A 21,573-nucleotide genomic window follows, 5' to 3' on the forward strand; every position below is an offset into this window, starting at 1 on the left:
TCAGAACCTAACTTAGCCTTTTCATCCTGAAAGGCTGAGTGTGGGTGGACAGATTTGGTGCAGACCCCCAGGGCTCAGGGCCGCAGGAGGCAGCCTGATGAAGGAGGAGCACAGGGGGGCATCAGGATGCTGGCTCCAAACCCAGCTCGACCTCTGTCTTGCTGTGTGACCTTGGCTACAGTATCCCCTTCTCTGGGCCTCAGCTTCCACATCTGTAAAACGAGAAGGTTGAACTGGCCCTTGATCTAAGATCCTGTGATTCATTGGTCTGTGAGCTCTGTCACTAGCTTTGTAAACAGAACTCCTTGTATCCTAGCCAAGCATATTAATCAGAAAATTAACAGTGGAATTCTTCCCTTTGTTGGAAGCACTGTTTAGAATTTGCTGCAACACATTTGCCTAATGATTCGCAATGGTCCATTGATACAAGTCATTTGTAGGGTAGTCCCCTTGGGTCCCAACCCCTCATCTATTCTCAGATAGGTGAATTCCTGCTTATAAGCTCTCCACCCTGAATGAACTGCTCCCTCCTCAGCGGTCTCATCCTACTTTTGCCATAATCATAGTAGATTACTAAAACACAAAGAAAGCAAATAACCAGCAGGCATGTGGCTACCGTCCCCCAACTCCTCCCCATTCCCCCCAGCAACAGACATCCCCAGTGGAATCACAGCCCTGCTCAAACCCACTCCAGGCATCACTACCAACCTATCAGATTTGCCATCCTGGCTCCCCACATTGGCTCACAGCTCTTTCCTAGGATTGTGGTTGAATTCCTTGATTAAGAAACTGTGTCTTGGGCTTCCCTGGTGGCGCAGTGGTTGGGAATCCGCCTGCCAATGCAGGGGACACGGGTTCAAGCCCTGGTCCGGGAAGATCCCACAACTGTGTCTTGGGCATCTTTGTGCTCTTCACCCATAGCACACGGCTGGCCCATAGTGTGTGCTCAAAAAATGCCTGCTGCATGAGCACCAGACACACGCTGCTCTTTGGGCCACCAGCCCCTCTAGCACGCTGCAGGTGGCAGTAGACACAGGTGAGCTGCCCGTGACCACCCCGGTCAGCAGCCCAGAGCCCGGCCCTCCCCCTGGGACCCATGGTCACAGTACCTTGTCTTTGACACTGTGGTCACAGCCAGAACCCACAAGGAAGTCCAGAGAATCCAGCTGCCCGTGCTCTGCAGCCCAATGAAATGCTGTCCTTCCCAGCTGGTGGGGGAGGAGAACAAAGTGAATCTTCCTCGCCCTGCCCACCTGGCCTCAGTTTCCCAACCACACTGGGCTTGCAGTGCTCCAGACACTCTCCCCCACCTTGCCTTATACACCCTGCCTGGAAAGCCCAGAACATCTTCCCAACAAGACCCCACTTGGTGGGTCCCTCCCCCACTGAAATCCTCCTGTGTCTCCTGAATAAAGGACCCATTTCTGAGGCTGGGGGTTGAGATCTCCATGAAGGCCCCTAACAACCTCTCAGGCCTTCATTCCCAAGATTCTAACCCATCTGAATTCACACAGCAAAAGCCCTTTTCCTCTAAAGCTCTAGCAATTGTCTCTCCATCTGGAATGTCCCTTGCTTTCTAATCTTACTGATGAAATCTATTCATTTACCAAATTCCACCTCCTCCAGGAAGCAGAAAGCACTGTCTCCCTTCTCTAACCTGTCTAGTCCATATCAGAGTCTCTCTGAGGGATCTGACCATGTGCTGCTGGCATCCTGCTCATTTGTGCCCTAATGCCCCTTCTAGACCAGCAACTCCCTGAGGTGGGGTCCAGTCTGCACTACCCATGGCTCAAGGGATGCACTCAAGGAATGTACAGGAGAGGCCCCAGGAATCCCAAGCCCGATGGGAAGGACACACAGCCTTGAGGCCACACTCACCTTGTCAGCATGGTCCAGGGCCACGTCCTCCAGGTCCTCTGTTATGAACGCCAGCACTGGCACGTGGCCTTTTTGGGCTGCACAGTGCAGTAAGGTCAGGCTGTCCTGGAAACAAGGCCAGGGTGATCCCTGCAGTCTGCGAAGGGAGGCCCTGCTCACGCACTGGCTGTCTCCCAGACAATGAGTGTTTAGGATCAGAACAGCTTTCCAAAGGAAACCACACTGAAAATGGGGATAGGCCGCCCCTGGGACATCCGCAGGACCCACTTAGTCTCGCGGGGTCTGGTGGGACTCAGGATGCCAGAGTTCAAATCCCAGCTCCAGCATTTATCAGCTCTGGGGTCTTCGGCAAGTTACCTATGCCTCTCTGAGCCCCCATTTCCTCATAGGTCAAGTTAGGATAATACAGGCTTATTGTGCTTCACTTTATTGAAGGTCTCTTAGCCCCAGAAGCAATATTTAAGTGAGGGAGGTTTGCAAATCCTATGTTTATAGTCCAGAGCTTCTACCCTGGCCTTGCATTACAGCTAGATTATTTGGAGTACTTTTCCAAATAGACTGTAACCATCAATGGGTCATAAAAATCAATGGAACAGTCTTCTACATCTTCACAGTGGTTTGGGTTACAGAGGAGTAGCACTTGTCAAATTTCAGTGTGTAGGGACTTCCCTGGTGGTGTAGTGGATAAGACTCCACACTCCCAATGCAGGGGACCTAGATTCCATCCCTGGTCAGGAAACTAGATCCCACATGCACGCCGCAACTAAGAGTTTACATGCCACAACGAAGGAGCTGGCAAGTTGCAGCTAAAATGAGGAATGTATACAAAGAATTTGAACTCTAGTTACTAGTATGCATGCTGACATATTTAGAGGGAAGTACACTGATGTATGCAATTTATTTTGAAATGCATCCAAAATCTACAGAGAACCCTAAAAATTCATCAACAAGAAATTACCCCAATTAAAAAATAATCTGCACACCAAAGAAGATATATGGAATGGCAAATAAGCACATGAAAAAATATATGACATCATTAGTCATTATTGAAATGCAAATTAAAACGACAAAGAGTTTCTAACAATAGAGTATGGAAAGGGAAAAATGCTAACATTCCAGTGGAGAAACCTGGCCGACACCACTTTAACCAAGTGATCAAGCTTGATATTATGATTTATAATAAGAAATATATATTCGGCCTTTGTCCTGGCTCCTGGCACAGAGTTCCTAAAACCCTAGGAATCTCCTAAATGGTAACAGTGATAAAGGTGTCTTTTATGATGTTAACGAGGTGACTTGAAGCCCCTAAGTAAATAAAGGATGGGGGGCTGGTTGCCAGGGGAACCAACAGTGATTAGAGGGTTGGAACTTCCAGTCCCACCTCCTCACCTCTGAGGAGAGGAGAGGGGATGGAGGTTCAGTCAGTGACCAAGGGCTGAGAATTTAATCTATCAAGTCTATGTAATGAAGCCTCCATTAAAACCCCAAAAGGACAGGGCTTGGAGAACTTCCAGGTTGGTGAATCAGATCACATCCATGTGCCGGATCCCAAACTCCATGGGGACACAAGCACCTGCTGTTCAGGACCTTGACCTATGCATCTCTTCGTCTGGCCATTGATGATTCATATCCTTAATATCCTTTGTAATAAACCAGAAATATAGTAAGTAAACCGGTTACCTGAGTTCTGAGAGCCGCTCTAGCAATTAATCGAACCTGGGGAGGGGGTTGTGGGAACTTCTGATTTACAAGCAATTATATAGCTAGGCAACCACCTGGGCTTGTGATTGACATCCAAAGCGTGGGCAGTCTTGTAGGACTGAACCCTTAACCGGCAGAATCTGACACTATCTCCAAGTAGTCTCAGAAATGAGTTAAATTTGTGGACTCCCGGTCAGTGTCCACGGGGAACTGAGTTAACTGCTTGGTGACGTGGAAAAAACACGCATCGGAATTGGTGTCAGAACTGGATCAAGAGACCATCACCAGTGACGAATCACAATGGTATCACATGCCCCCTGATAGGAGGTAATGAGAAGGGCATTTGACCTGTGGGGTCTTCTTCCCCAAATTCCATAACCCCAAACTAATCATGAGAAAAACATCAGACAAAACCAAATTGAAGGATATTCTACAAAATACTTGACCAGTACTCTTCAAAAGTGGCAAGGTCATGAAAAACAGGATGGACTGAGAAACTGTCCCAAGATCAAGCAACAGGACTGTGCTACTCTTCACATCAAGAGGAGGAATCCGATATTTTCCTCCCCCTGAAACGAGGCTGACCCTGTGATGGGCTTTGACCAGTAGAATGCGGTAGAAGTAATATCTCAAGAAACCTTGCTACTTCTACTCTTGCTCTTTTGATGTCCTGGGGCTGTCACAGAAGGAAGTCTCCATGAACGTCAGCTACCACCTGGAGACACTGGCCACACCATCCGCGACGTTCCCTCTTCCTGCAGAGGCCCCAGACATGTGCTGACTGTGTCCTCATAAGTGAGCCCAGGCAAGGCCGGAGGAACTGACCAGCCAATGATATTATGAAAAATCATAATGTTACTTTAAGCCACTACATTTTAGAGTGGTTTGTTACCAAAAACAGAAAACTAATATGGAGTGGACCTGCTTAACTAGAAGATCCACTACTCAGAGCCCTGCCCTCCACACACACTTAAGACCTCACCTCCCTCATTCTAGAACACTGAGGCTCATTCTGTGTTGATAGCAAATTTCATCGCCAACAGCTACTGGATTCTGCAAGACCACTGAGACTCTCTCTAAGGCTAAGCCAGACAGGCAGGACTGGACAGGAGGGCCCTCAGCTTGAAACTGGGCTTGGATCCCACACTCTGGGCTTGGATCTTGTGGCCCATAGCCTAGGGGTATCCTTCACTGAGAGCTGTCAGACATTTCTACCACTGCCAACAAGATCCTAACAATGGTATAGGGCAGACCTCCTGTGTGCCATGGCCCTTTTTGGTGTCTGGTGAACACCCATCTATTATCTTACAGTTCTGGAGGTCAAAAGTCTAAAATGGGCTGGGAGGGCTGCTTCTCTTCTGGAGTTTCTGGGAGAATCCATTTCCTGGCCTTTCCAGCTTCTAGAGCCTACCTGCATTCCTTGGCTTGTGGGTCACATTACTCCAACCTCTGCTTCCTTCAATCACATCTCCTTCTCTGACTCTCCTGCCTCCCTCCTTCTTTCCCCTAAAAGGACATGTGGGCACATGTGGATAATCCAGAATAGTCTCCCCATCTCAAGGTCCTTAACTTAATCACATCAGAAAAATTCCTTTTGCCATGTTAGGTTCTAGAGTTCACAGGTTCTAGGGATAGGGATATGGACATCTTGGGGCAGACAGTATTCTGCCTACCAGAAAAGAAAAACAATGATATTGAAATAGAATTATCAAAATATTAAAACCCAAATTTTTTATCTAGTAGCATATGTGCTTTATTGATCCATTAAACAACAAGATCTAGGAAAGGTCTAATAACTACCGCCATGATTTCAAGGTAATGATGAGCGTAAACAGTATTTTGAGATAACTGCAAAAACTGTAATGTGATATGAAAAGAGCTACATTTTGTCTTAGAGACAATGTCACAGGTAATATTAATTCTACCTGCATTCATCATGGAAAGAAATGCTAAAATTTTAAGCAGAGGGCAGTTTAAAAAAAAAAGGTCCTTGTTTTCCCTTCAAAGTTCATGGATCCCCAAATTCTGTCTCTCTAAGGACCAAGGTTGAGAACTCCTGGCTGAAGGTATTTGGCCCAGAAATGTTTGCATTTTCATAAGGGCCACCAACCCCCTAAAAGTTGAGACACCAGTTCAGGGATTCTGGGCACTCTTGACTCCCTGGGGCTCTCCTCCCTCAAACCATAGCACACACCAGTGAGCAACGGGGGACTGCCAGGGTCGCTAACATGCCAGGCACTGGGTCAGGTACTTTAGACACAGAACTGCAATTACTTCTGCCTCAGCTCAGAGATGGGTACTAGCACCCCTATTTCCAAATGGGAAAAGTGAGGCTCAGGGTGGTAAAACAATTTGCCCAAGGTCCCAGAGTTTGGTAAATGGTGCTTTGCTCCTTCTACCTGGCCATACTGACCACAGGGGAGCCGGGGCCCCGTGGGAGGGAGAAGGTCCTACCTCCTTCTCATTTAATCTTCTGAGAGTGTTTCTTTAATTCCCCTTTGTGAACAAGAGGCTGGCCAGAGGACTGGGGACTGTCCCAACATCACAGAGTGGTAAAGAGTAGGGGGATCAGAAGCCAGGGGCTTTCAATGCTGATGAAAGAGGCATCCCCAGGCCCTTCTCCCAGCCCCAGTGGAAGTAGTGAGGGTTCCAGCTTCACAAGGCTGAGCTCAGGTGGGGGTTCAGGACACTTCTCAGAGGGTCGAGGCAAGCTGGGGCAGACAGAGACACATGAGGGGACAGAGGGGGCAGTGATGGGGACAGGCAGCAGAGGTGGGGGCAGCCCTGTGCAGCAGGAGGTAGAGAGGGGGCAAGTGGGCTGCCAGCTGAGGCCTTACCTTGTTCTTACAGTGGATCTTGGCCCCGGAGTTGACCAGGATCTGGAGGATCCGTAAGTGACTGCACCAGGCAGAAAGGAGAAGCGCATTCATCCCAAACTAGGGGAGAGGACATGGGGGGGGGGAAGGGAGGAGACTATGAGGGGGCGTGGCTGTGCCACCTGGGCCCAAGTGTGTTTTGCACAATCGTGTAACCATAAGGGACCTTAAGTTTCACCCAGGCTGGGGAGCTCTGGGCTTTAGGAATTTAGAGTCCAGGAAATTGTTTTAAACAGAGGCTGATATACTATTGCAAACATTTCCGCCCCCCAGTTTTATTGACAAATAATTGACATACATCACAGTATAAGTTTAAGGCATACAGCGTGATCGTTTGATTTACATATATTGTGAAATGATCACCACAGTAGGTTCAGCTAACAGCCATCTTCTCACATAGATACAATAAAAAGAAAGAAAAGAAAAAAGGGAAAAAGATTTTCTCCCTGTGATAACTCTGAGGATTTACTCTCCCAACAACTGCAAACTTTTGTGGGGATACCGAATAAACCTTAAAAATAAAAGAGCTGCCATCTCCTCTCACCACCAGTTCACAAAGATGAACCGTTTTACCACAAAAAAGTTTGGAAGGAGCTGATCTCAGAGTATACTCTTTCCAAATACAGCTTCATGAAACATACACTCCATTGTTCTAATTTTCTGATTTGCTGTGACTGGTGAAGACCTCACCCTGGACTGGCATTTGAGAATCAACTGTTTGAATCTCCTGTGAAACATCCACCAGGCAGATGGCTTAGGTCTGCGCACATGAAGGGACGGCATCTCGCCGCTGCACAAGACAACCACTGCACCGTCAAACACTTCTCACCGTGAAAAGTCCCTCCTCGTGCGGAACTGAAATCTGCATCCCTGTGCTTTCCACCCTACTGGCCCTTTGGAGCAACTGAAAATACATCTAGGCCTTCTTCTGATGGCAGCCCAGATCCTATTTGCAGGATGCTCTTCCTCAACATCTGCGAAGTGTTTCCAGGTCACCAGAGCCCCTGCACTGCCCTCCACCTTCGTGGGGTTCTGCATCTGAGGGCAGGCTTCATCCCCACCTCTACTGAGTCTTTCCTTCTCTGTGAAGAGCACCCCCAGGCCTCCAAACTCACCTCCCAGGATGCACTGACAGCCAGCCGCCCTCTTAGAAGTGGTTTCTCTCTGTCTTTCCTCGAGTGTGGTGGGATGTGGCAGGGTCTGAGCAGAACAGAGGTCTGGGAGATCATCACCACCTTCCGCCTGCAGACTGCACTGGCCTCCTTCAGCTTTGGGCAGCCCCAAAGTTTGTCTCCAAGTTGGGCGTTCAAAGACCAGAACATATTTTCCCACAGAAACAGGGTCATGTGTGGCTCTGGGTCCCCTGGTGAGGCCAACAGCCTGTCATTCATAGAATGAGCCCACAGGGTGACCTGGTACTGATGGGCCACAGAATCTCCCCACAAGCATAAGCAGGCTTGCAGTGGGAAAATGCTCCCAAGTCCAGCTGGGAGCAGAAATGCAGAGCCCACCTCAGGAAGGGCTAAGGGATCAGTGTCCCCTGATGTGTCCTCATCCCCAGCACACTCTAAGCTGCCAGAAGAACAGGGTTGGCCTAGTCCTGAATCCGCCTCAATTTCACAGTCTGGACCTCTGGGGGAAAGGGTGCCTCACCCCAGCACCTGCACAGAGCACCCTAGTCACAACCACTTCCCCACTTGGCTCCACAAAGAGCTTCTGGGGGAGCACCAGGAAAAGGGGTCTTAGTGGCTGGCACCAGAATCCCTCTTAGGGACAGAACTGGGTTTGGGTAAAAGCTGTGACAAGTGGTTGGGATGAAAGGTGAAACCCAGAAAGGACTGACTGGGCATGATGGCAGGAATTTGGAGGCAGGGCGGGGACAGTGCAGACAATGACAGCATTGAAAGTGGGGCAGGGGAAGAGGCCAAGTCCAAGACAAGGAAAGGACCAAGGGACTTTAAAGAACAGGAATGGCACAGAGAACAAAATTGTGGTTGCCAAGGCGGAGGGGGGGAGGAGGGAGGGATGGGCTGGGAGTCTGGGGTCAGTAGATGCAAACTGTTACATATAGAATAGATGGACAAGGTCCTACTGTATATATAGCACAGGGAACTATATTTAGTGTCCTGGGATAAACCATAATGGAAAATAGTATAAAAAAGAATGTATTTATATGTATAACTGAGTTACTTTGCTGTACAGCAGAATTAACACAACATTGTAAATCAACTATACTTCAATTTAAAAAATAAATTTAAAATAAAGAAAAAAAGAAAGCATATGGTAAAGGAAAGAAAATAATAAAGAACAGGAATGTCAAAGACAGGATTTTAGGATTTTTACATTGTTTTTGTGTGTAATGTAAATCCCCTCCATCTCTTATTTTGGAAAGCCTGCCCCACATCAAAGTGTGTGAATGGACAGTGGGGAGAAGGACTGTGATCCATGTTAGGGGTGATGCCAAGGTAGAGACAAAAGACTACGTGCAAAATTTCAAGAGGACGGCGAAAACCGAGCAGAAGCTGGAAGTAAGAGTCAAGAGTGACCACAAGAATTTAAGCCCTTCCTCCCGAAACCTTGGGAAGGTGCTGGATCCACCATAGCACCTCAAATGGGGACTAGAGTTGGTCTCAGCTAGAACCAAAGAGGCCAGGAGACCCAGCACTGGCTCAGAGCTCAGCTACTGGTAGAATATCAGTAACTGTGGGCTTGCTGGCTGATAAAGGACAGAGTCCAAGGGGAGAAGCCCACAGGAGCTTGGGAATGAAAAGGGTCAAGGCTCAAGGCTGGGGGAGGAGAGTCATGGGAGACAGAGCCTCTTGCCAGTTCGAACCCCAAGATATCTCACTATCCTAGTTCCAGGAACTATCTAGGACAGAGCCCTGTGGCTTTTCACTAGAGACCTTCCCCCCAACAACAGGATTTCCCTTCTCCAGTGTCTCCTCTACCCTCCTGTTATTAAAGCAGGCACACTTACCAGCCTTCTTATTTTTCAAAACGTATTTATTGCTGTTTGCAAAGGAAACAGAGAAGATTTGTAAGCACCCTCTCTTACTATTCTCCCTCATATCTTCTTTTCTCACTCAGTCCCTCAAGGAAGAAATAACAGAGCATGGTGGTGATAGTAAGGGTCTTTTTTAAAATTTTTATTTATTTATTTATTTTTGGCTGCGTTGGGTCTTCCTTGCTGCATGCAGGCTTTCTCTGGCTGCGGCGAGCGGGGGCTACTCTTCGTTGCGGAGTGCGGGCTTCTCATTGCTGTGGCTTCTCTTGTTGTGGAGCACAGGCTCCAGGCGCACGGGCTTCAGTAGTTGTGGCACATAGGCTCAGTAGTTGTGGCGCATGGGCTTAGTTGCTCCACGGCATGTGGGATCTTCCCGGACCAGGGCTTGAACCTGTGTCCCCTGCATTGGCAGGTGGATTCTTAACCACTATGCCACCAGGGAAGTCCCAACAGTGAGGGTCTTTGTGGGCAAAAGGCTGATGCAAGAAGTTCCAGTCGTTTATTGGGACACTCAGACTAAGGAAACCAGACACTGTCCTTCCAGGGTCATCTCTAAATGAGGTCTAAGCAGGAGCAGGGAGGAGATGGGGTGAGGGAGTGGGGAGGTAGGTGTTGCTGCCCCACCCCCAGCCCTGATTTGTAATCAAGCCCCCTTCATGGTGGGTCCTCAGAGCAAAGAGAAGTCAGGACAAAGAAAAGTATTTCCATGGAAGCTAAGTTTCTGCAGAGAAGTTTATAATTTTTTAAAAATGTATCCCTGTCAAATGCCGTTGTCAGATTCAACTCTTTATCCAGACCCGTAGAGATAAATTTGTAGACCTTGTTACTATTCTGCTCTCTCTCTTAGCAGTGTGCTCCCTGCCAATTTGTTAAGTAAGACTGTTAGTCTTTATCCAGGTTGTGGGTTAGTGTTTGCCAGGGCAGAGCCCTGTGGCATATCATGAGAGACCTCCCTCCCGATGACTTTACTAATGAGGCCTTTGTCAACCCACCCAATTACCTGTTCTATAGCCCATGTTTCTCCCTGTTCACATGACATCACGAGGGACTGAAAAGGCTGAGAACTGAAAGGCCCTTGAAAACGAAGACATCTTTACGACTGTGCAAAGGGAAAGTAGGATCGGTACACTGTCACTGGCCCCTGAAGACTCACCCACTGCCCAGCCTGCACCTGTTCGTCCGTGTATCAGTGACAACCTCGGCAATGACAGCTGGCTCATGGACCCAGAATGAGTTCTGGTGCCCCTGCCCCACCCTGAGACAGACAGGAAGACGGACATGCGCACACAGACATGCCTGCGTGAGGGGACCCGTACCGGATCCTCATCATCCACAGCAGCCTCGTGTTCCAAGAGCAGCCGCACAGCCTGCTTGTGCCCTGCGCCCGCAGCCCGGTGCAGGGCCACCCTGCCCACCCGCCAGGAGGGAGAGGAAACCTGTGAGGCACCAGCTGGCTGCCCGGCCCACCTCGCACAGCCTCCCTACCTCCCGGCCAGGACAGCTGGTCTGCGGGGTGGAAGGACCTTTGCTGGCTCTGGTGACCAGTCGGCTGGGGCCACAGCCCCACTCTGACCCCCTCCTCTTCCACTCTGCAGCTGCTGAAATGAACATAGTAAAACACCATGTCTAGATCCGTCTGTCCCCCACCTAAAACTCTTCCCAGCTTCCCACTGCTCTTGGATCAAACGCCTAAACCTTGGGCCTATGAGGCCCTGCATGGCCTGGCACTGCTTCTCAGAAATGCCAGACAACATCCTGTCTCTAAGTCTGTTCCTGTTGCTCCCTCTGCTGGGCAGCCACCTGTGTCTGAGGATTATTTTCCAAGTCCCTGAGGAATCCTGAGTGCCTGGGTTCTGTCCCCTCCTTCCTTCAGAACAGGGTTGAAGGGTTCTGACCTACCCCCCACCCCCAAACTCACTGTCAGACTGCCCTGGCAGTTCACCCTGGTCTCTGGCCCTCAGCACATCTGAGCAGGCCTGGGGGAAGCCAGCCTCCAACCCATGAACGCACTTCCCTCCACAGTTTTCAGCATGTGGTGGGGCAACAAAAGAAAACACTAATTTTCTGTGTGGTATCTCTGGGGACGAGTTGTCCCTTCCTTTCCCATTCTGTCCCCTCTGCCTGAAAACACTGCCCTTTTTCACTGGCTCCCACAAAAATGCCACTTCCTTGGGAGGACTTCTGGCCGAGAGGGCCCCTCTGACGCCCACATGCTCTCAAATTGTGACAGTGGGAATGAACTATTTGTGAGATACTCTATTTAATGTCTGTTTTCCCCCACAAGACTATCAGCTCCAAGAGGGCTGGGACCATGTCTGCCATGGGTTCTGCTGTCCCCATCACCTACCACAGTGCCAGCACAGAGTAAGCCCTTAATACTTATTGAACAAATGAATCATTCAACGAGTAAATGAATGACTGAATCTGGCATTAGCATCCTATCATCCATAAGATGCAAGTTCAACTTGCAAGTCCATGTTTCCTTGCAAGTGCTTGTCCAGGAGATGAGACCAAGGCTCCAGTCACCAATAATGTGCTGTGTGACCTAAGGTGACTTGCTGCCCTCCTCTGTACCTGCCTCCATCTATAAATAGGACCAATCCTTCCTGCTCTCCTCCCCTCTCCAGGGGTGAGTGAGAACCACCAGGAAACAGGTAGATGAGTGCTCTGAAAACCAAAATACACCAGACACACCCTAGAATTCCTGCTACTATTACTGAGCCCTAGGCAGGCTGTGAAGACCCAAGTTGTACCCCTGTCACATCAAACCAGACAGAGGATAACTGCTGCAGTCAGGAATCCTGCATCCAACCCTTTCAGCCTCCACTGACCTCTCACCCAGGCCCTGGCATCTCCTCTAAGATGCTGCTGACAGCTAGAAGCCCCAACACATGGAGAGGCTACCCCACGTGGTACCCAGGCCCATCCCCAGTGTCCCCAACCAGAAGAATGGCTTTTCCCTCTGCCCCCTTCTCCAGCAGGGCTGCAAACCACCCCACCTGCACCCTTCCCTGAGGCCTGGTCTGCCTCCCCACCAGGCCAAGGGCAGGCCTGGGCCCACAACAGTTTTACACACTCAGTAGGCACAGCGGGCCCTCAGAGAACTGAACTGCCTAGGAGACATTCAGGCCAGGGAGGGGCTGTTCCCCAATCCTCCTTACACAGTGTCGGGGGTCCTGCACCCCTTTTTGTCCACACCGTGCGTCCTCTGGAGAGGCAGCTCCATGAGGCTGCCCGCCGGAACCACGTTGGGAGGATGCCTCAGGGACCTGGTGGTCCAGTGGTTAAGACTTCGCCTTCCAGTGCAGGGGGTGCAGGTTGGATCCCTGGTCGGGGAGTTAAGATTTCACATGCCTTGTGGCCAAAACACCAAAGCATAAAACAGAAGCCATATTGTAACAAATTCAATAAAGATTTTAAAACAAAACACTGTAAAAAAAAAAAAAAAATTGCAACTGACACATCAGCCTCCCTTGGTCCAGAACCCCTGGACTTCTGACCAGAGGCACCAGGCCACGTTTGTCTCTCCAGGTGCCTGTCCCTATCTGCCAGCCTCCGACTCCTGACCTTTGACCCCCATCCCTCCTGACTCTAAATCTGTTTCTTGGAGGAGCCTTCTGGATGGGTCACAAGGATTAAGAGTTAAGAGCACTGGAATCCTGACCCTGACTTTGGGCCTCAGAGATTTTGAGACAAAGTGGACAAGGAGGCCAGGGCCTGAGCCTCCCCCAAGTTAACACATGCCGATGTGCCTGCCCCAGGCTCCGGGAACTGTCCCTCCTGTGTGGAGGTGACACTATAGCATTATTCCCAGCCGGAGCCCCTTTACACACGTGATTTCTGGCCCTGATGTGTACTCTCCTCCCGATCGGCTCCTTCATCCTCCCTCCCAGGGAACAGCCCCTTCCTGGCTTGAATATCTCCTGGGCAGGGGGTCTTCCAGCTCAGAATGGTGGGTGGATGCTTCTCCTCTTTCTTAATGTTGGAGACTTCCCCAGACAGGCTGCTTCTCCTTCCAGCGCACCTCATGTCCACGTGACCAGGACTCAGCAGAACCCTAAAGCTGGGAGACCGTGGGCAAGACCATCCACAGGAGCCAGGTGTGTGCCCCTCCCCTCTCAGAGGTGCCCTGTCATCCAGTTGTCCTGACTGCTATTGCTGTTCTTGAGGAAGGAAATGCAATTCATTCCCACTGGAGTCGATAACCACCTTTCCCATGGCTCCATCAGTGAAGAAGGCAGCCAGGATTTACCGAGCCACCCACTGCGTCAGGCCCGGGCGAGGCCAGAGGCGCGTGTTCACCCGGCTTCTTTGTCCTCGTCCCGCCACCTCTTCTCTCCTCATCCCCTAATCCTAACCAGCTTTTGCCTCCTGGTTGTGGGGCCCTCTCTGATTGCCTTCTCTGTGGTCTCTGCACTCCTCTCATCCTTGTCGCTGCACCTTCATCTCAGTCTCAGACTAGAAGGAACCTCCAAGCCCCGCTTCCAGCCCCTTGCCATGGCCAGCGGTGGGCTCAGAGGGTTGGTGGCCAGGCCAGGGGGACTCAGGCCTGACGACGTGGTCCAGGGCTCATCTCACCAGAACCCCATGCTGCTGTCATCCTGACTGCTCTTGGCTTATAAGGATGTCCTGTCTCTTTGGCTGGACCTCAAGCTCCTTGGGGGCTCTGGCCACACCTGACACTTGCCAACCCACCCACACTTCACAGTGGGCCCAAAGCTGAGCACATGGAGGAATCCACAAAACTCTGCTTCCATGAGTGACACTGATAATCCCCAAGCTGACAGATGCCTGTCCCCACTTCAGAAAGGCTTAGATACACAAGCACAAGGGACAAATATTGGGTTGGCCGAAAAGTTCGTTTGGGTTTCCCCATAACATCTTACAGAAAAACTCGAATGAACTCTTTGGCCAACCCAATATTGGCTGGCCCTTTGCACAATCAGTACAGGGCATGTAATTTGAGGTTTTACTGCGGCTGAGCCTACATCCTGCACATTTGGTCCACTACAAATGTCCAGACCCAGCCCCTCTGTGTATCCAGGGACAGGTCGCCAGTGTCTTGGCAGGGAAGGCTGGGATGCATTAAAGTGACAGAGAAGACTGCCATCAATTTGTTTTTTCCAGATAAATTCCACGTGGCTTTCCAAATACAGGAGAGGGTTTGGGGCTTTCTGAGGCCTCACAGATGCAACCTATGGACCTCAGAGCTGCTGCCCTGTGGCTGAGCCATTTCCTGGCTGTGTGACTTAGGTTACTTAATTTTTCTGTGCCTCAGTTTCCTCATCTGCAAAATGGGGACATGAGCTGCCCTGCAGGGTTATTGTAATGATTGGATGTAAGTATGTGAAAAGCTCCTAGCATGGTATTTGGCAAATAGTACCATCGTCATCATCACTATTATTCCTCCAAAACAAAGGGTCAGAGAATAAATTCTGGTGGCCAGAGACCTGGGGGTTGGTGGGGCTTCCTTCGTTCAGGGCTCTCTGAGCCAGTGAAGCCCCAACCAAGGAAACACCCTCCCTACCCACCTCCCTGCACTGCTTTTCTCCACACCACCCCTCGCCACTTGTCTATGCTATATTTACATATTTATTAGCTTTACTGTCTGCTTCCCCCATTATAATATAAGCCCATGAAGGGAGAGATTTTTGTCTGACTTGTTAACTACTATATCCCTAAATTCAGGCCCTGGCATATATTTGCTGAATGAATAAGTGACACACAAGTCATTAAGTCTCTTCAGGGCTTTTGAACTATATAAGATGTGGCCCCAGCTAAGACTCATTTGTTCCCTGGAAAACCAAACCACAAGCTCAGGTAAATGGCAGGAAAGAGGTGTATGGGGACAGGGGGAGCTTCATGTCAATACTTCAGGGGAAAGGGGGAAACATCTCCTTCCAAGTGTGGTCCCCATTGATGGCGCCACCCTTCCTCACCCCTAAAAGGGTCTGCCTTTCCTATAGGGGAGGAGAGGGCCCTTCTGGAAGAATCCATCTCAGATCTCAAACACCTCCGGGAAGCAACTGTGTCCTGAGCATTCCTTTCCTTAAACTCTTGGACGAAAACCACCACGATCCAGGTTCAGCAAAAGATCTGGTAGTTCAGGCGTAAGCTTAGGGAAGCTGGGGTTTAGTTCCCGCACTGCCACCTTCTAACAGCAGGAAACATCCCCCTTGGGGGCCTCAGTTCCACTGTAGAATCAGGGGAAGGTGAAAAAGTGATCTGTAGAGATTCCTACCAGCTCTGACTCCCTTTCTCTTGACGGAAGCCTGGGAGAGTGGCCTGGTTTGTGTTGGCAAACAGCCAAGAGCCTGAAGACGAGCATGGAGGCCCTGGAGAGTGCCAGTGAAATCAACTTCAGTCTCATCTCTTCCATGCATCTCAATCCATGCATCCTCTTTCTGGCCACAACAGACACACACGGCACTCTGGCCTCTGAGTCTTTGCCTATGCTGGGTCCTCTGCGCAGAATTCCCTCCCACGCACCCCAATGATCCATTGCTGCACATTCTTTAAGGGCCTGCTCAAGTGATGTCTGCCCCAAGCAGAACCCTGTACCTGTCTGAAAGGCTTAGCACCTGATAGAACCCCCACTCCCATCTGCATCCCAGTGAGGAAAATGGCACAGTCCTTCTCTCCCTTTACCAGGCAGTGCAGCCAAAGGTCCCCCAAGCTGGCTGATGTCCACAGGGATGCCACTGCCTGGCCCAGAGGCCCTAGCAGCCAGGCACACTCCTGGAGGGGCCTCTGAGGTGCCCTGATCCCCCCTGCAGCACACCATACCTCCTCCACTCCCCATCCAGTCCTGACATTCTAAGGGAGCTGGGACCCTCAGCATTTTTACCACTTTAAGGCTGTGTGACCTTGGGCAACTTGTTTAACCACTTTGTGCCTCAGCTTTCTCTTCCGCAAAATGGAGATAACAGTAGGTCCTACCCAGAAGGCTGCCGTGGAGATCAAATGAAGTGCCAGCCCGGCTCAGTCCGGTACACAACGTAAGCACCCAATAAAGGATCGTATTCCCATCTTCTTTCGAGCTAATGTCTCCTCCACCCAAGCTCCCCGCTCCAGGGCGGGGAGCACCCCCAGTCCCGGGTGAGCAGCCAATGTCCCCTCCGCCAGGTGCGAGTTTCTCTCGGGGCCACAAAGAAGCCCAAGACGCAGGTGGCCACGCGGACCGCGCAGATCTCAGGCTCGGTCGCCCCCGCTGGGTTGCGGCGCATCCTCTCGGCCTCTATCCGCCCCTGTCCCGGCCCCCGCCCCGCGGACTCACGGCCCTGGGTCTCCCACGCCAGCTCCTCCTCCATGCCGCCGCTCCGGAGCTCCTCTGTGTTCTGCCTGGTCGCGAGCGGCCCGTCGGCCCGACCGGGCCCAGGAGCTGAGGGAGGAGGAGCTGAGCCGGGGGTGAGGACGAGGCTCCCGGGAGCGTCGGAGTGCAGGCGGCAGCCACTCCTTCAGAGCCCTCGCCCCTCCTCGGCTCTTGGGTATGATGCGGGCGCACCTGCTCCGACCTCCCGACCGCCTCCCATCCCGGGCCAGACTGCGGGTCTCTCTACGGGCTCCCTCGACCAGCCCACGGCCCAGCGGTTCGGAGCCACTTGGGGCTCCGCAGGTCCCCCTGGGAATGTCTCCTCTGCGAGCTGTCCCAGCCTCCCGGTCCCGGATGCACGACCTCCCGCAGGCCCGTGGCTCGCGACTCGGGAGCCTGGTCTGGCGCCCCCAGGCGCTGAAAGTCAGACCCCAAGCACTTGGGTGGGCATTTAAGGAACAGTAACCTCAGCAAGCCTGCAGGCATATGAAGAGATGGTCGGATTTGTTCATGATCAGAAAAATACAAATTAAAATGACAGTGAGATACCACTTACACCGATTAGACTGGCAAAAATTAGAAAAACTGGATAATGCCAAATGGTGGTGGGGAATGAGGGGTGTCATGGCCAGGTGCACTGCTGGTGGGGGTAGCCTGGGACAGCCATTCCGGCAAAGAGTCTTGGCAGTAATGAGGGAAACTAAACACAGCGAACTCTGACCCTAAAAGCCAGTTCCTTCTCTTGCAGGCTCATCAGGAGACATGTAAGAGGATTTTGTTGCTGGGTTGTTTTGTGGTTACTGGGAGCTGGAAACAACCTAAGTGTCCACACTGGGGGAGTAGATGGATAGGTAAAATGTGGTACTACTATGCAACTACAGATGCAAGGACCACGTGTATTTACAGCAACATGGACTGAAACACCAAGTGCTGAGCAGAAAGAGTAAAACAACCAAATGAGACCTAAAACACAATACCAATAAAAATGCTTGCACACAAAACAACACAGATTTGCAAAGGTACATACAGTACAAACAAAAAGATACACATTAAACATATCAGAATGGGTTGTACTTCAGACCCTGGGGGATGTCCATGTCTTCTCTTCTTTGCCTTTTAGGCATTTACAGCCTCTTTAGATTTGGGGATAGTGGGGTCCCACACATCTCTATCCCAAGGCAAGAAGTCATTGCTATTTCTTGTGGGATCAGAGGAGGACAAATATCTTTCAGTCATTAGTGTAGATCAGAAAGGCTTCCTGGAGGAGGAAGTACTTGGAATAGCATTTGAAAAATAACATAATGATAATAGCTAACAGTTAATGAGCCCCACGGTAAGATTTTGTGTGGATTATCTCATTTTGTCCCCCAAACCACCCTATGAAATGGACATTATCACCACCAGATTATGGGGGTGGAACTGAAGCACAGGGAGGGTAAATAACTCTTCCTACCCCCCACAGTAAGTGGTGAAGCCAGGGTTCTAACCCAGCTGGTCGGATTTAAGAGCCACAGCATTAACATCTGGTAGGTGGAAAGGACATTGATGGAGCCAAACCTGCAGACAGCTGGTGGTTGGTCACTCTCCAAGCCCTGGCCTCCCTGATGGATGCAGAGGTGCCAGGGAGCAGTTGGCTGGCACAGCTGCCCAGCTGCCATCCTTGATGTCCATGGTCCTGAACCAGCAGAATGAAGTGACTGCTGCTTTATCATCTTCCTCCTGCAGCCACTGCTGTCTGGAGATAGTCTGTCTCCACACCTTCCCTGGGGCACCTGGAGGTGAGACCCAAGTGACCATGAGTCAGCATTAGAGAAACCCTTGGGAAGTGGGTGACTGACAGAAGCCTGGCTGTCCCCACCAGACCAGCCGCCCTGACCCAGGCTAGGCCACACCCATCCAGTGCTTCCAGGTAAACCCAGAGGTTTCTATGGGCTTCCTCTAGGAGGCCTCCCCAGCCTTCAATGATCCCACATTCTGGCCAGGGATTTTTAAATTCATTATCCCACTTAATCCTCACAGCAATTCTACAAAACAGACATTGTCACCCCTATTTAATGGATGAGGAAACTGAGGCTCAGAAGGGTCCAATAACTTTTCAAGGTCACAGCAACAAATAGTAGAGGCTGGATTCAAACTCACTGCACACTTCCATTTCGGTCTGGACCAAACTGGCCCATTATCCAACCTCTTTTCATCCTTCAAGTTCAACTCCACAGCACCCACCCCTCCCAGGAAGGCTCCCTTGTAGATGCCATAACTAGCTGGTGATCTAGGTCAGTCCCTTCCCCTCTGTGGGCCTCGGTCTCCTAAAACCACTGGGTTGGAGGTGGGGCCTGTGAGCCATCCAGCCCTGATGGTCCATGGTTGGACAAGGCACAGTGATCTTTCCTAAGATCACTCAAGTGGGTTGAGGGCCTCTAGCACTGGTGACAGGTTTCTCCACAAGATGGCCCTCCTGGTTTTTCTTTGTTCTTACCTCGTATCTTAAGAAATTAGAGAGGGTTTCTTTGTTTTACAAAATAGAACTGTGACTTGTGTTTCACAATCTACCTAGTTGATTTCATGCTCCTTTGTTATTTGGGTGACATTCTGTTAGAAAGACAGAATCCCAGGCCCCACCCCAGACTGACTGAATCAGAACCTGCATTTCCACAAGACCTCTGGTGATTCCTGTGTACATCAAAATATGAGAAGCACTGCTCTAAGCTGTCAACGCTACTTCATTCCAATCCGTCGTTTTCGGGCTTTTATGCCTATTTTCCCAAGCAGGTCTAATTAATCTCTTTGAGCTGTCGTCATTTCTTGAGCAACAGCTGTGTACCAGCCACTGTATCAGTTCTTTATCAGCATTATTCCCTGTACTCTTCCCAACCTCCCTATGATGCCTTTTCTTCCAGAGAGAGGTCACAATTTGTAATTTTGGAACACACAAATAACACTGGGTCCACCTATTCCCACTCAGAGCCCAATGCCCTTTCATTTCATACTCAAAAGAATCACTAGCATGGTTCCAAAGCCTTGAAAAATAATGCAGGGGACTTCCCTGTTGATCCAGTGGGTAACACTCCGTGCTCCCAATGCAGGGGTCTCGGGTTCGATCCCTGGCCAGAGAACTAGATCCCGCATGCATGTTGTAACTAAGAGTCCACATGCTGCAACTAAAGATCCCACATGCCACAACGAAGATCCCGTGTGCCGCAACTAAGACCTGGCACAGCCAAAATAAATAAATAAATAAATATTTTTTAAAGAAAAAAAAGAAAAGGAATACAAGCGATATTGTCTTTGTCAACAGTTTATTTAACATAGGCTCACTGCAGAAATTATAATAATTTCACAAGCTATTAGCATACAGGATAATGTCTCTTAAAAAGCCAATAAAGAGGGAGCCATTTTCAAGAATACAGCATTGAGACAGAAGTGCATTGTTGAGACCATCTGGATGGTCTACATGAACCCAGTTCAGGCCTCTATATAAATTCTTAAGAATCTCGTGGGTGGGTGCAGAGATCTACTGGTTCTGCAGGCACCAAGAGAAGCCTGAGGATGTCAGCTCCAAGCCCCAGCAAGATATAACAGACTTCACTTTGGATTAGTTCACCCACTCCTGCTTCATTAAAGAGGATTTTGAAAAGAAAACCCCAATCAAGTCCCCTTTCCAGCCCCACTTTGTTCTACAATTGAACAGAAACAGTTTCCTGTTCCAGCCGTGTGGCTAAAAGGGTCTTGGTGCTCTGGCCAGGTGTCAGGCCTGTGCCTCTGAGGTGGGAGAGCCGACTTCAGGAAATTGGTCCACCAGAGACCTCCTAGCTCCACATAATATTAAACAGCAAAAGCTCTCCCAGAGATCTCCATCTCAACGCTAAGACCCAGCTCCATTCAACGACCCAAGCTACAGTGCTGGACACCCTACGCCAAACAACTAGAAAGACAAGAACACAACCCCACCCATTACCAGAGAGGCCACCTAAAATCATAATAAGGTCACAGACACCCCAAAACACACCACCAGACATGGTCCTGCCCACCAGAAAGACAAGATCCAGCCTCATCCTCCAGAACACAGGCACCAGTCCCCCCCACCAGGAAGCCTACACAACCCACTGAACCAACCTTAGACACTGGGGGCAGACACCCAAAACAACGGGAACTATGAACTTGCAGCCTGCGAAAAGGAGACCCCAAACACAGTAAGTTAAGCAAAATGAGAAGACAGAGGAACACACAGCAGATGAAGGAGTAAGGTAAAAACTCACCAGACCAAACAAATGAAGAGGAAATAGGCAGTCTACCTGAAAAAGAATTCAGAGTAATGGTAGTAAACATGATCCAAAATCTTAGAAATAGAATGGAGAAAATACAAGAAACATTTAACAAGGACCTAGAAGAATTAAACAGCAAACAATGATGAACAACACAATACATGAAATTTAAAATTCTAGAAGGAATCAATAGCAGAATAACTGAGGCAGAAGAATGGATAAGTGACCTGGAAGATAAAACAGTGGAAATAACTACTGCAGAGTAGAATAAAGAAAAAAGAATGAAAAGAATTGAGGACTGTCTCAGAGACCTCTGGGACAACAGTAAACACACCAACATTCGAACTATACAGGTCCCAGAAGAAGAAGAGAGAAAGAAAGGGACTGAGAAAATATTTAAAGAGATTATAGTTGAGAATTTCCCCACTATGGGAAAGGAAACAGTCAATCAAATCCAGGAAGCACAGAGAGTCCCATACAGGATAAATCCAAGGAGAAACACACCAAGACACATATTAATCAAACTATCAAAAATTAAAT

The 21,573-nt window shown here is 49.8% G+C and overlaps 1 protein-coding gene across 1 annotated transcript in view; it reads right to left on the bottom strand.

Annotated features, from left to right (window-relative positions):
* Positions 1–18,541, bottom strand: part of ANKDD1A (ankyrin repeat and death domain containing 1A) — a 36,809-nt gene extending 18,268 nt beyond the window's left edge. Inside the window, 6 exon segments of the mRNA XM_024735302.1 lie at positions 1,110–1,208; positions 1,879–1,983; positions 6,417–6,515; positions 10,746–10,895; positions 13,293–13,395; positions 16,732–18,541. Coding sequence (XP_024591070.1) covers positions 1,110–1,208; positions 1,879–1,983; positions 6,417–6,515; positions 10,746–10,895; positions 13,293–13,395; positions 16,732–16,769 — 594 coding nt within the window. The 5' untranslated portion in view covers positions 16,770–18,541.
* Positions 18,542–21,573: the final 3,032 nt, after the last annotated feature.

Source organism: Neophocaena asiaeorientalis, unplaced genomic scaffold (assembly GCF_003031525.2).
Source record: "Neophocaena asiaeorientalis asiaeorientalis breed wild unplaced genomic scaffold, Neophocaena_asiaeorientalis_V1.1 scaffold264, whole genome shotgun sequence".
In the NCBI taxonomy this organism is placed as follows: domain Eukaryota; kingdom Metazoa; phylum Chordata; class Mammalia; order Artiodactyla; family Phocoenidae; genus Neophocaena; species Neophocaena asiaeorientalis.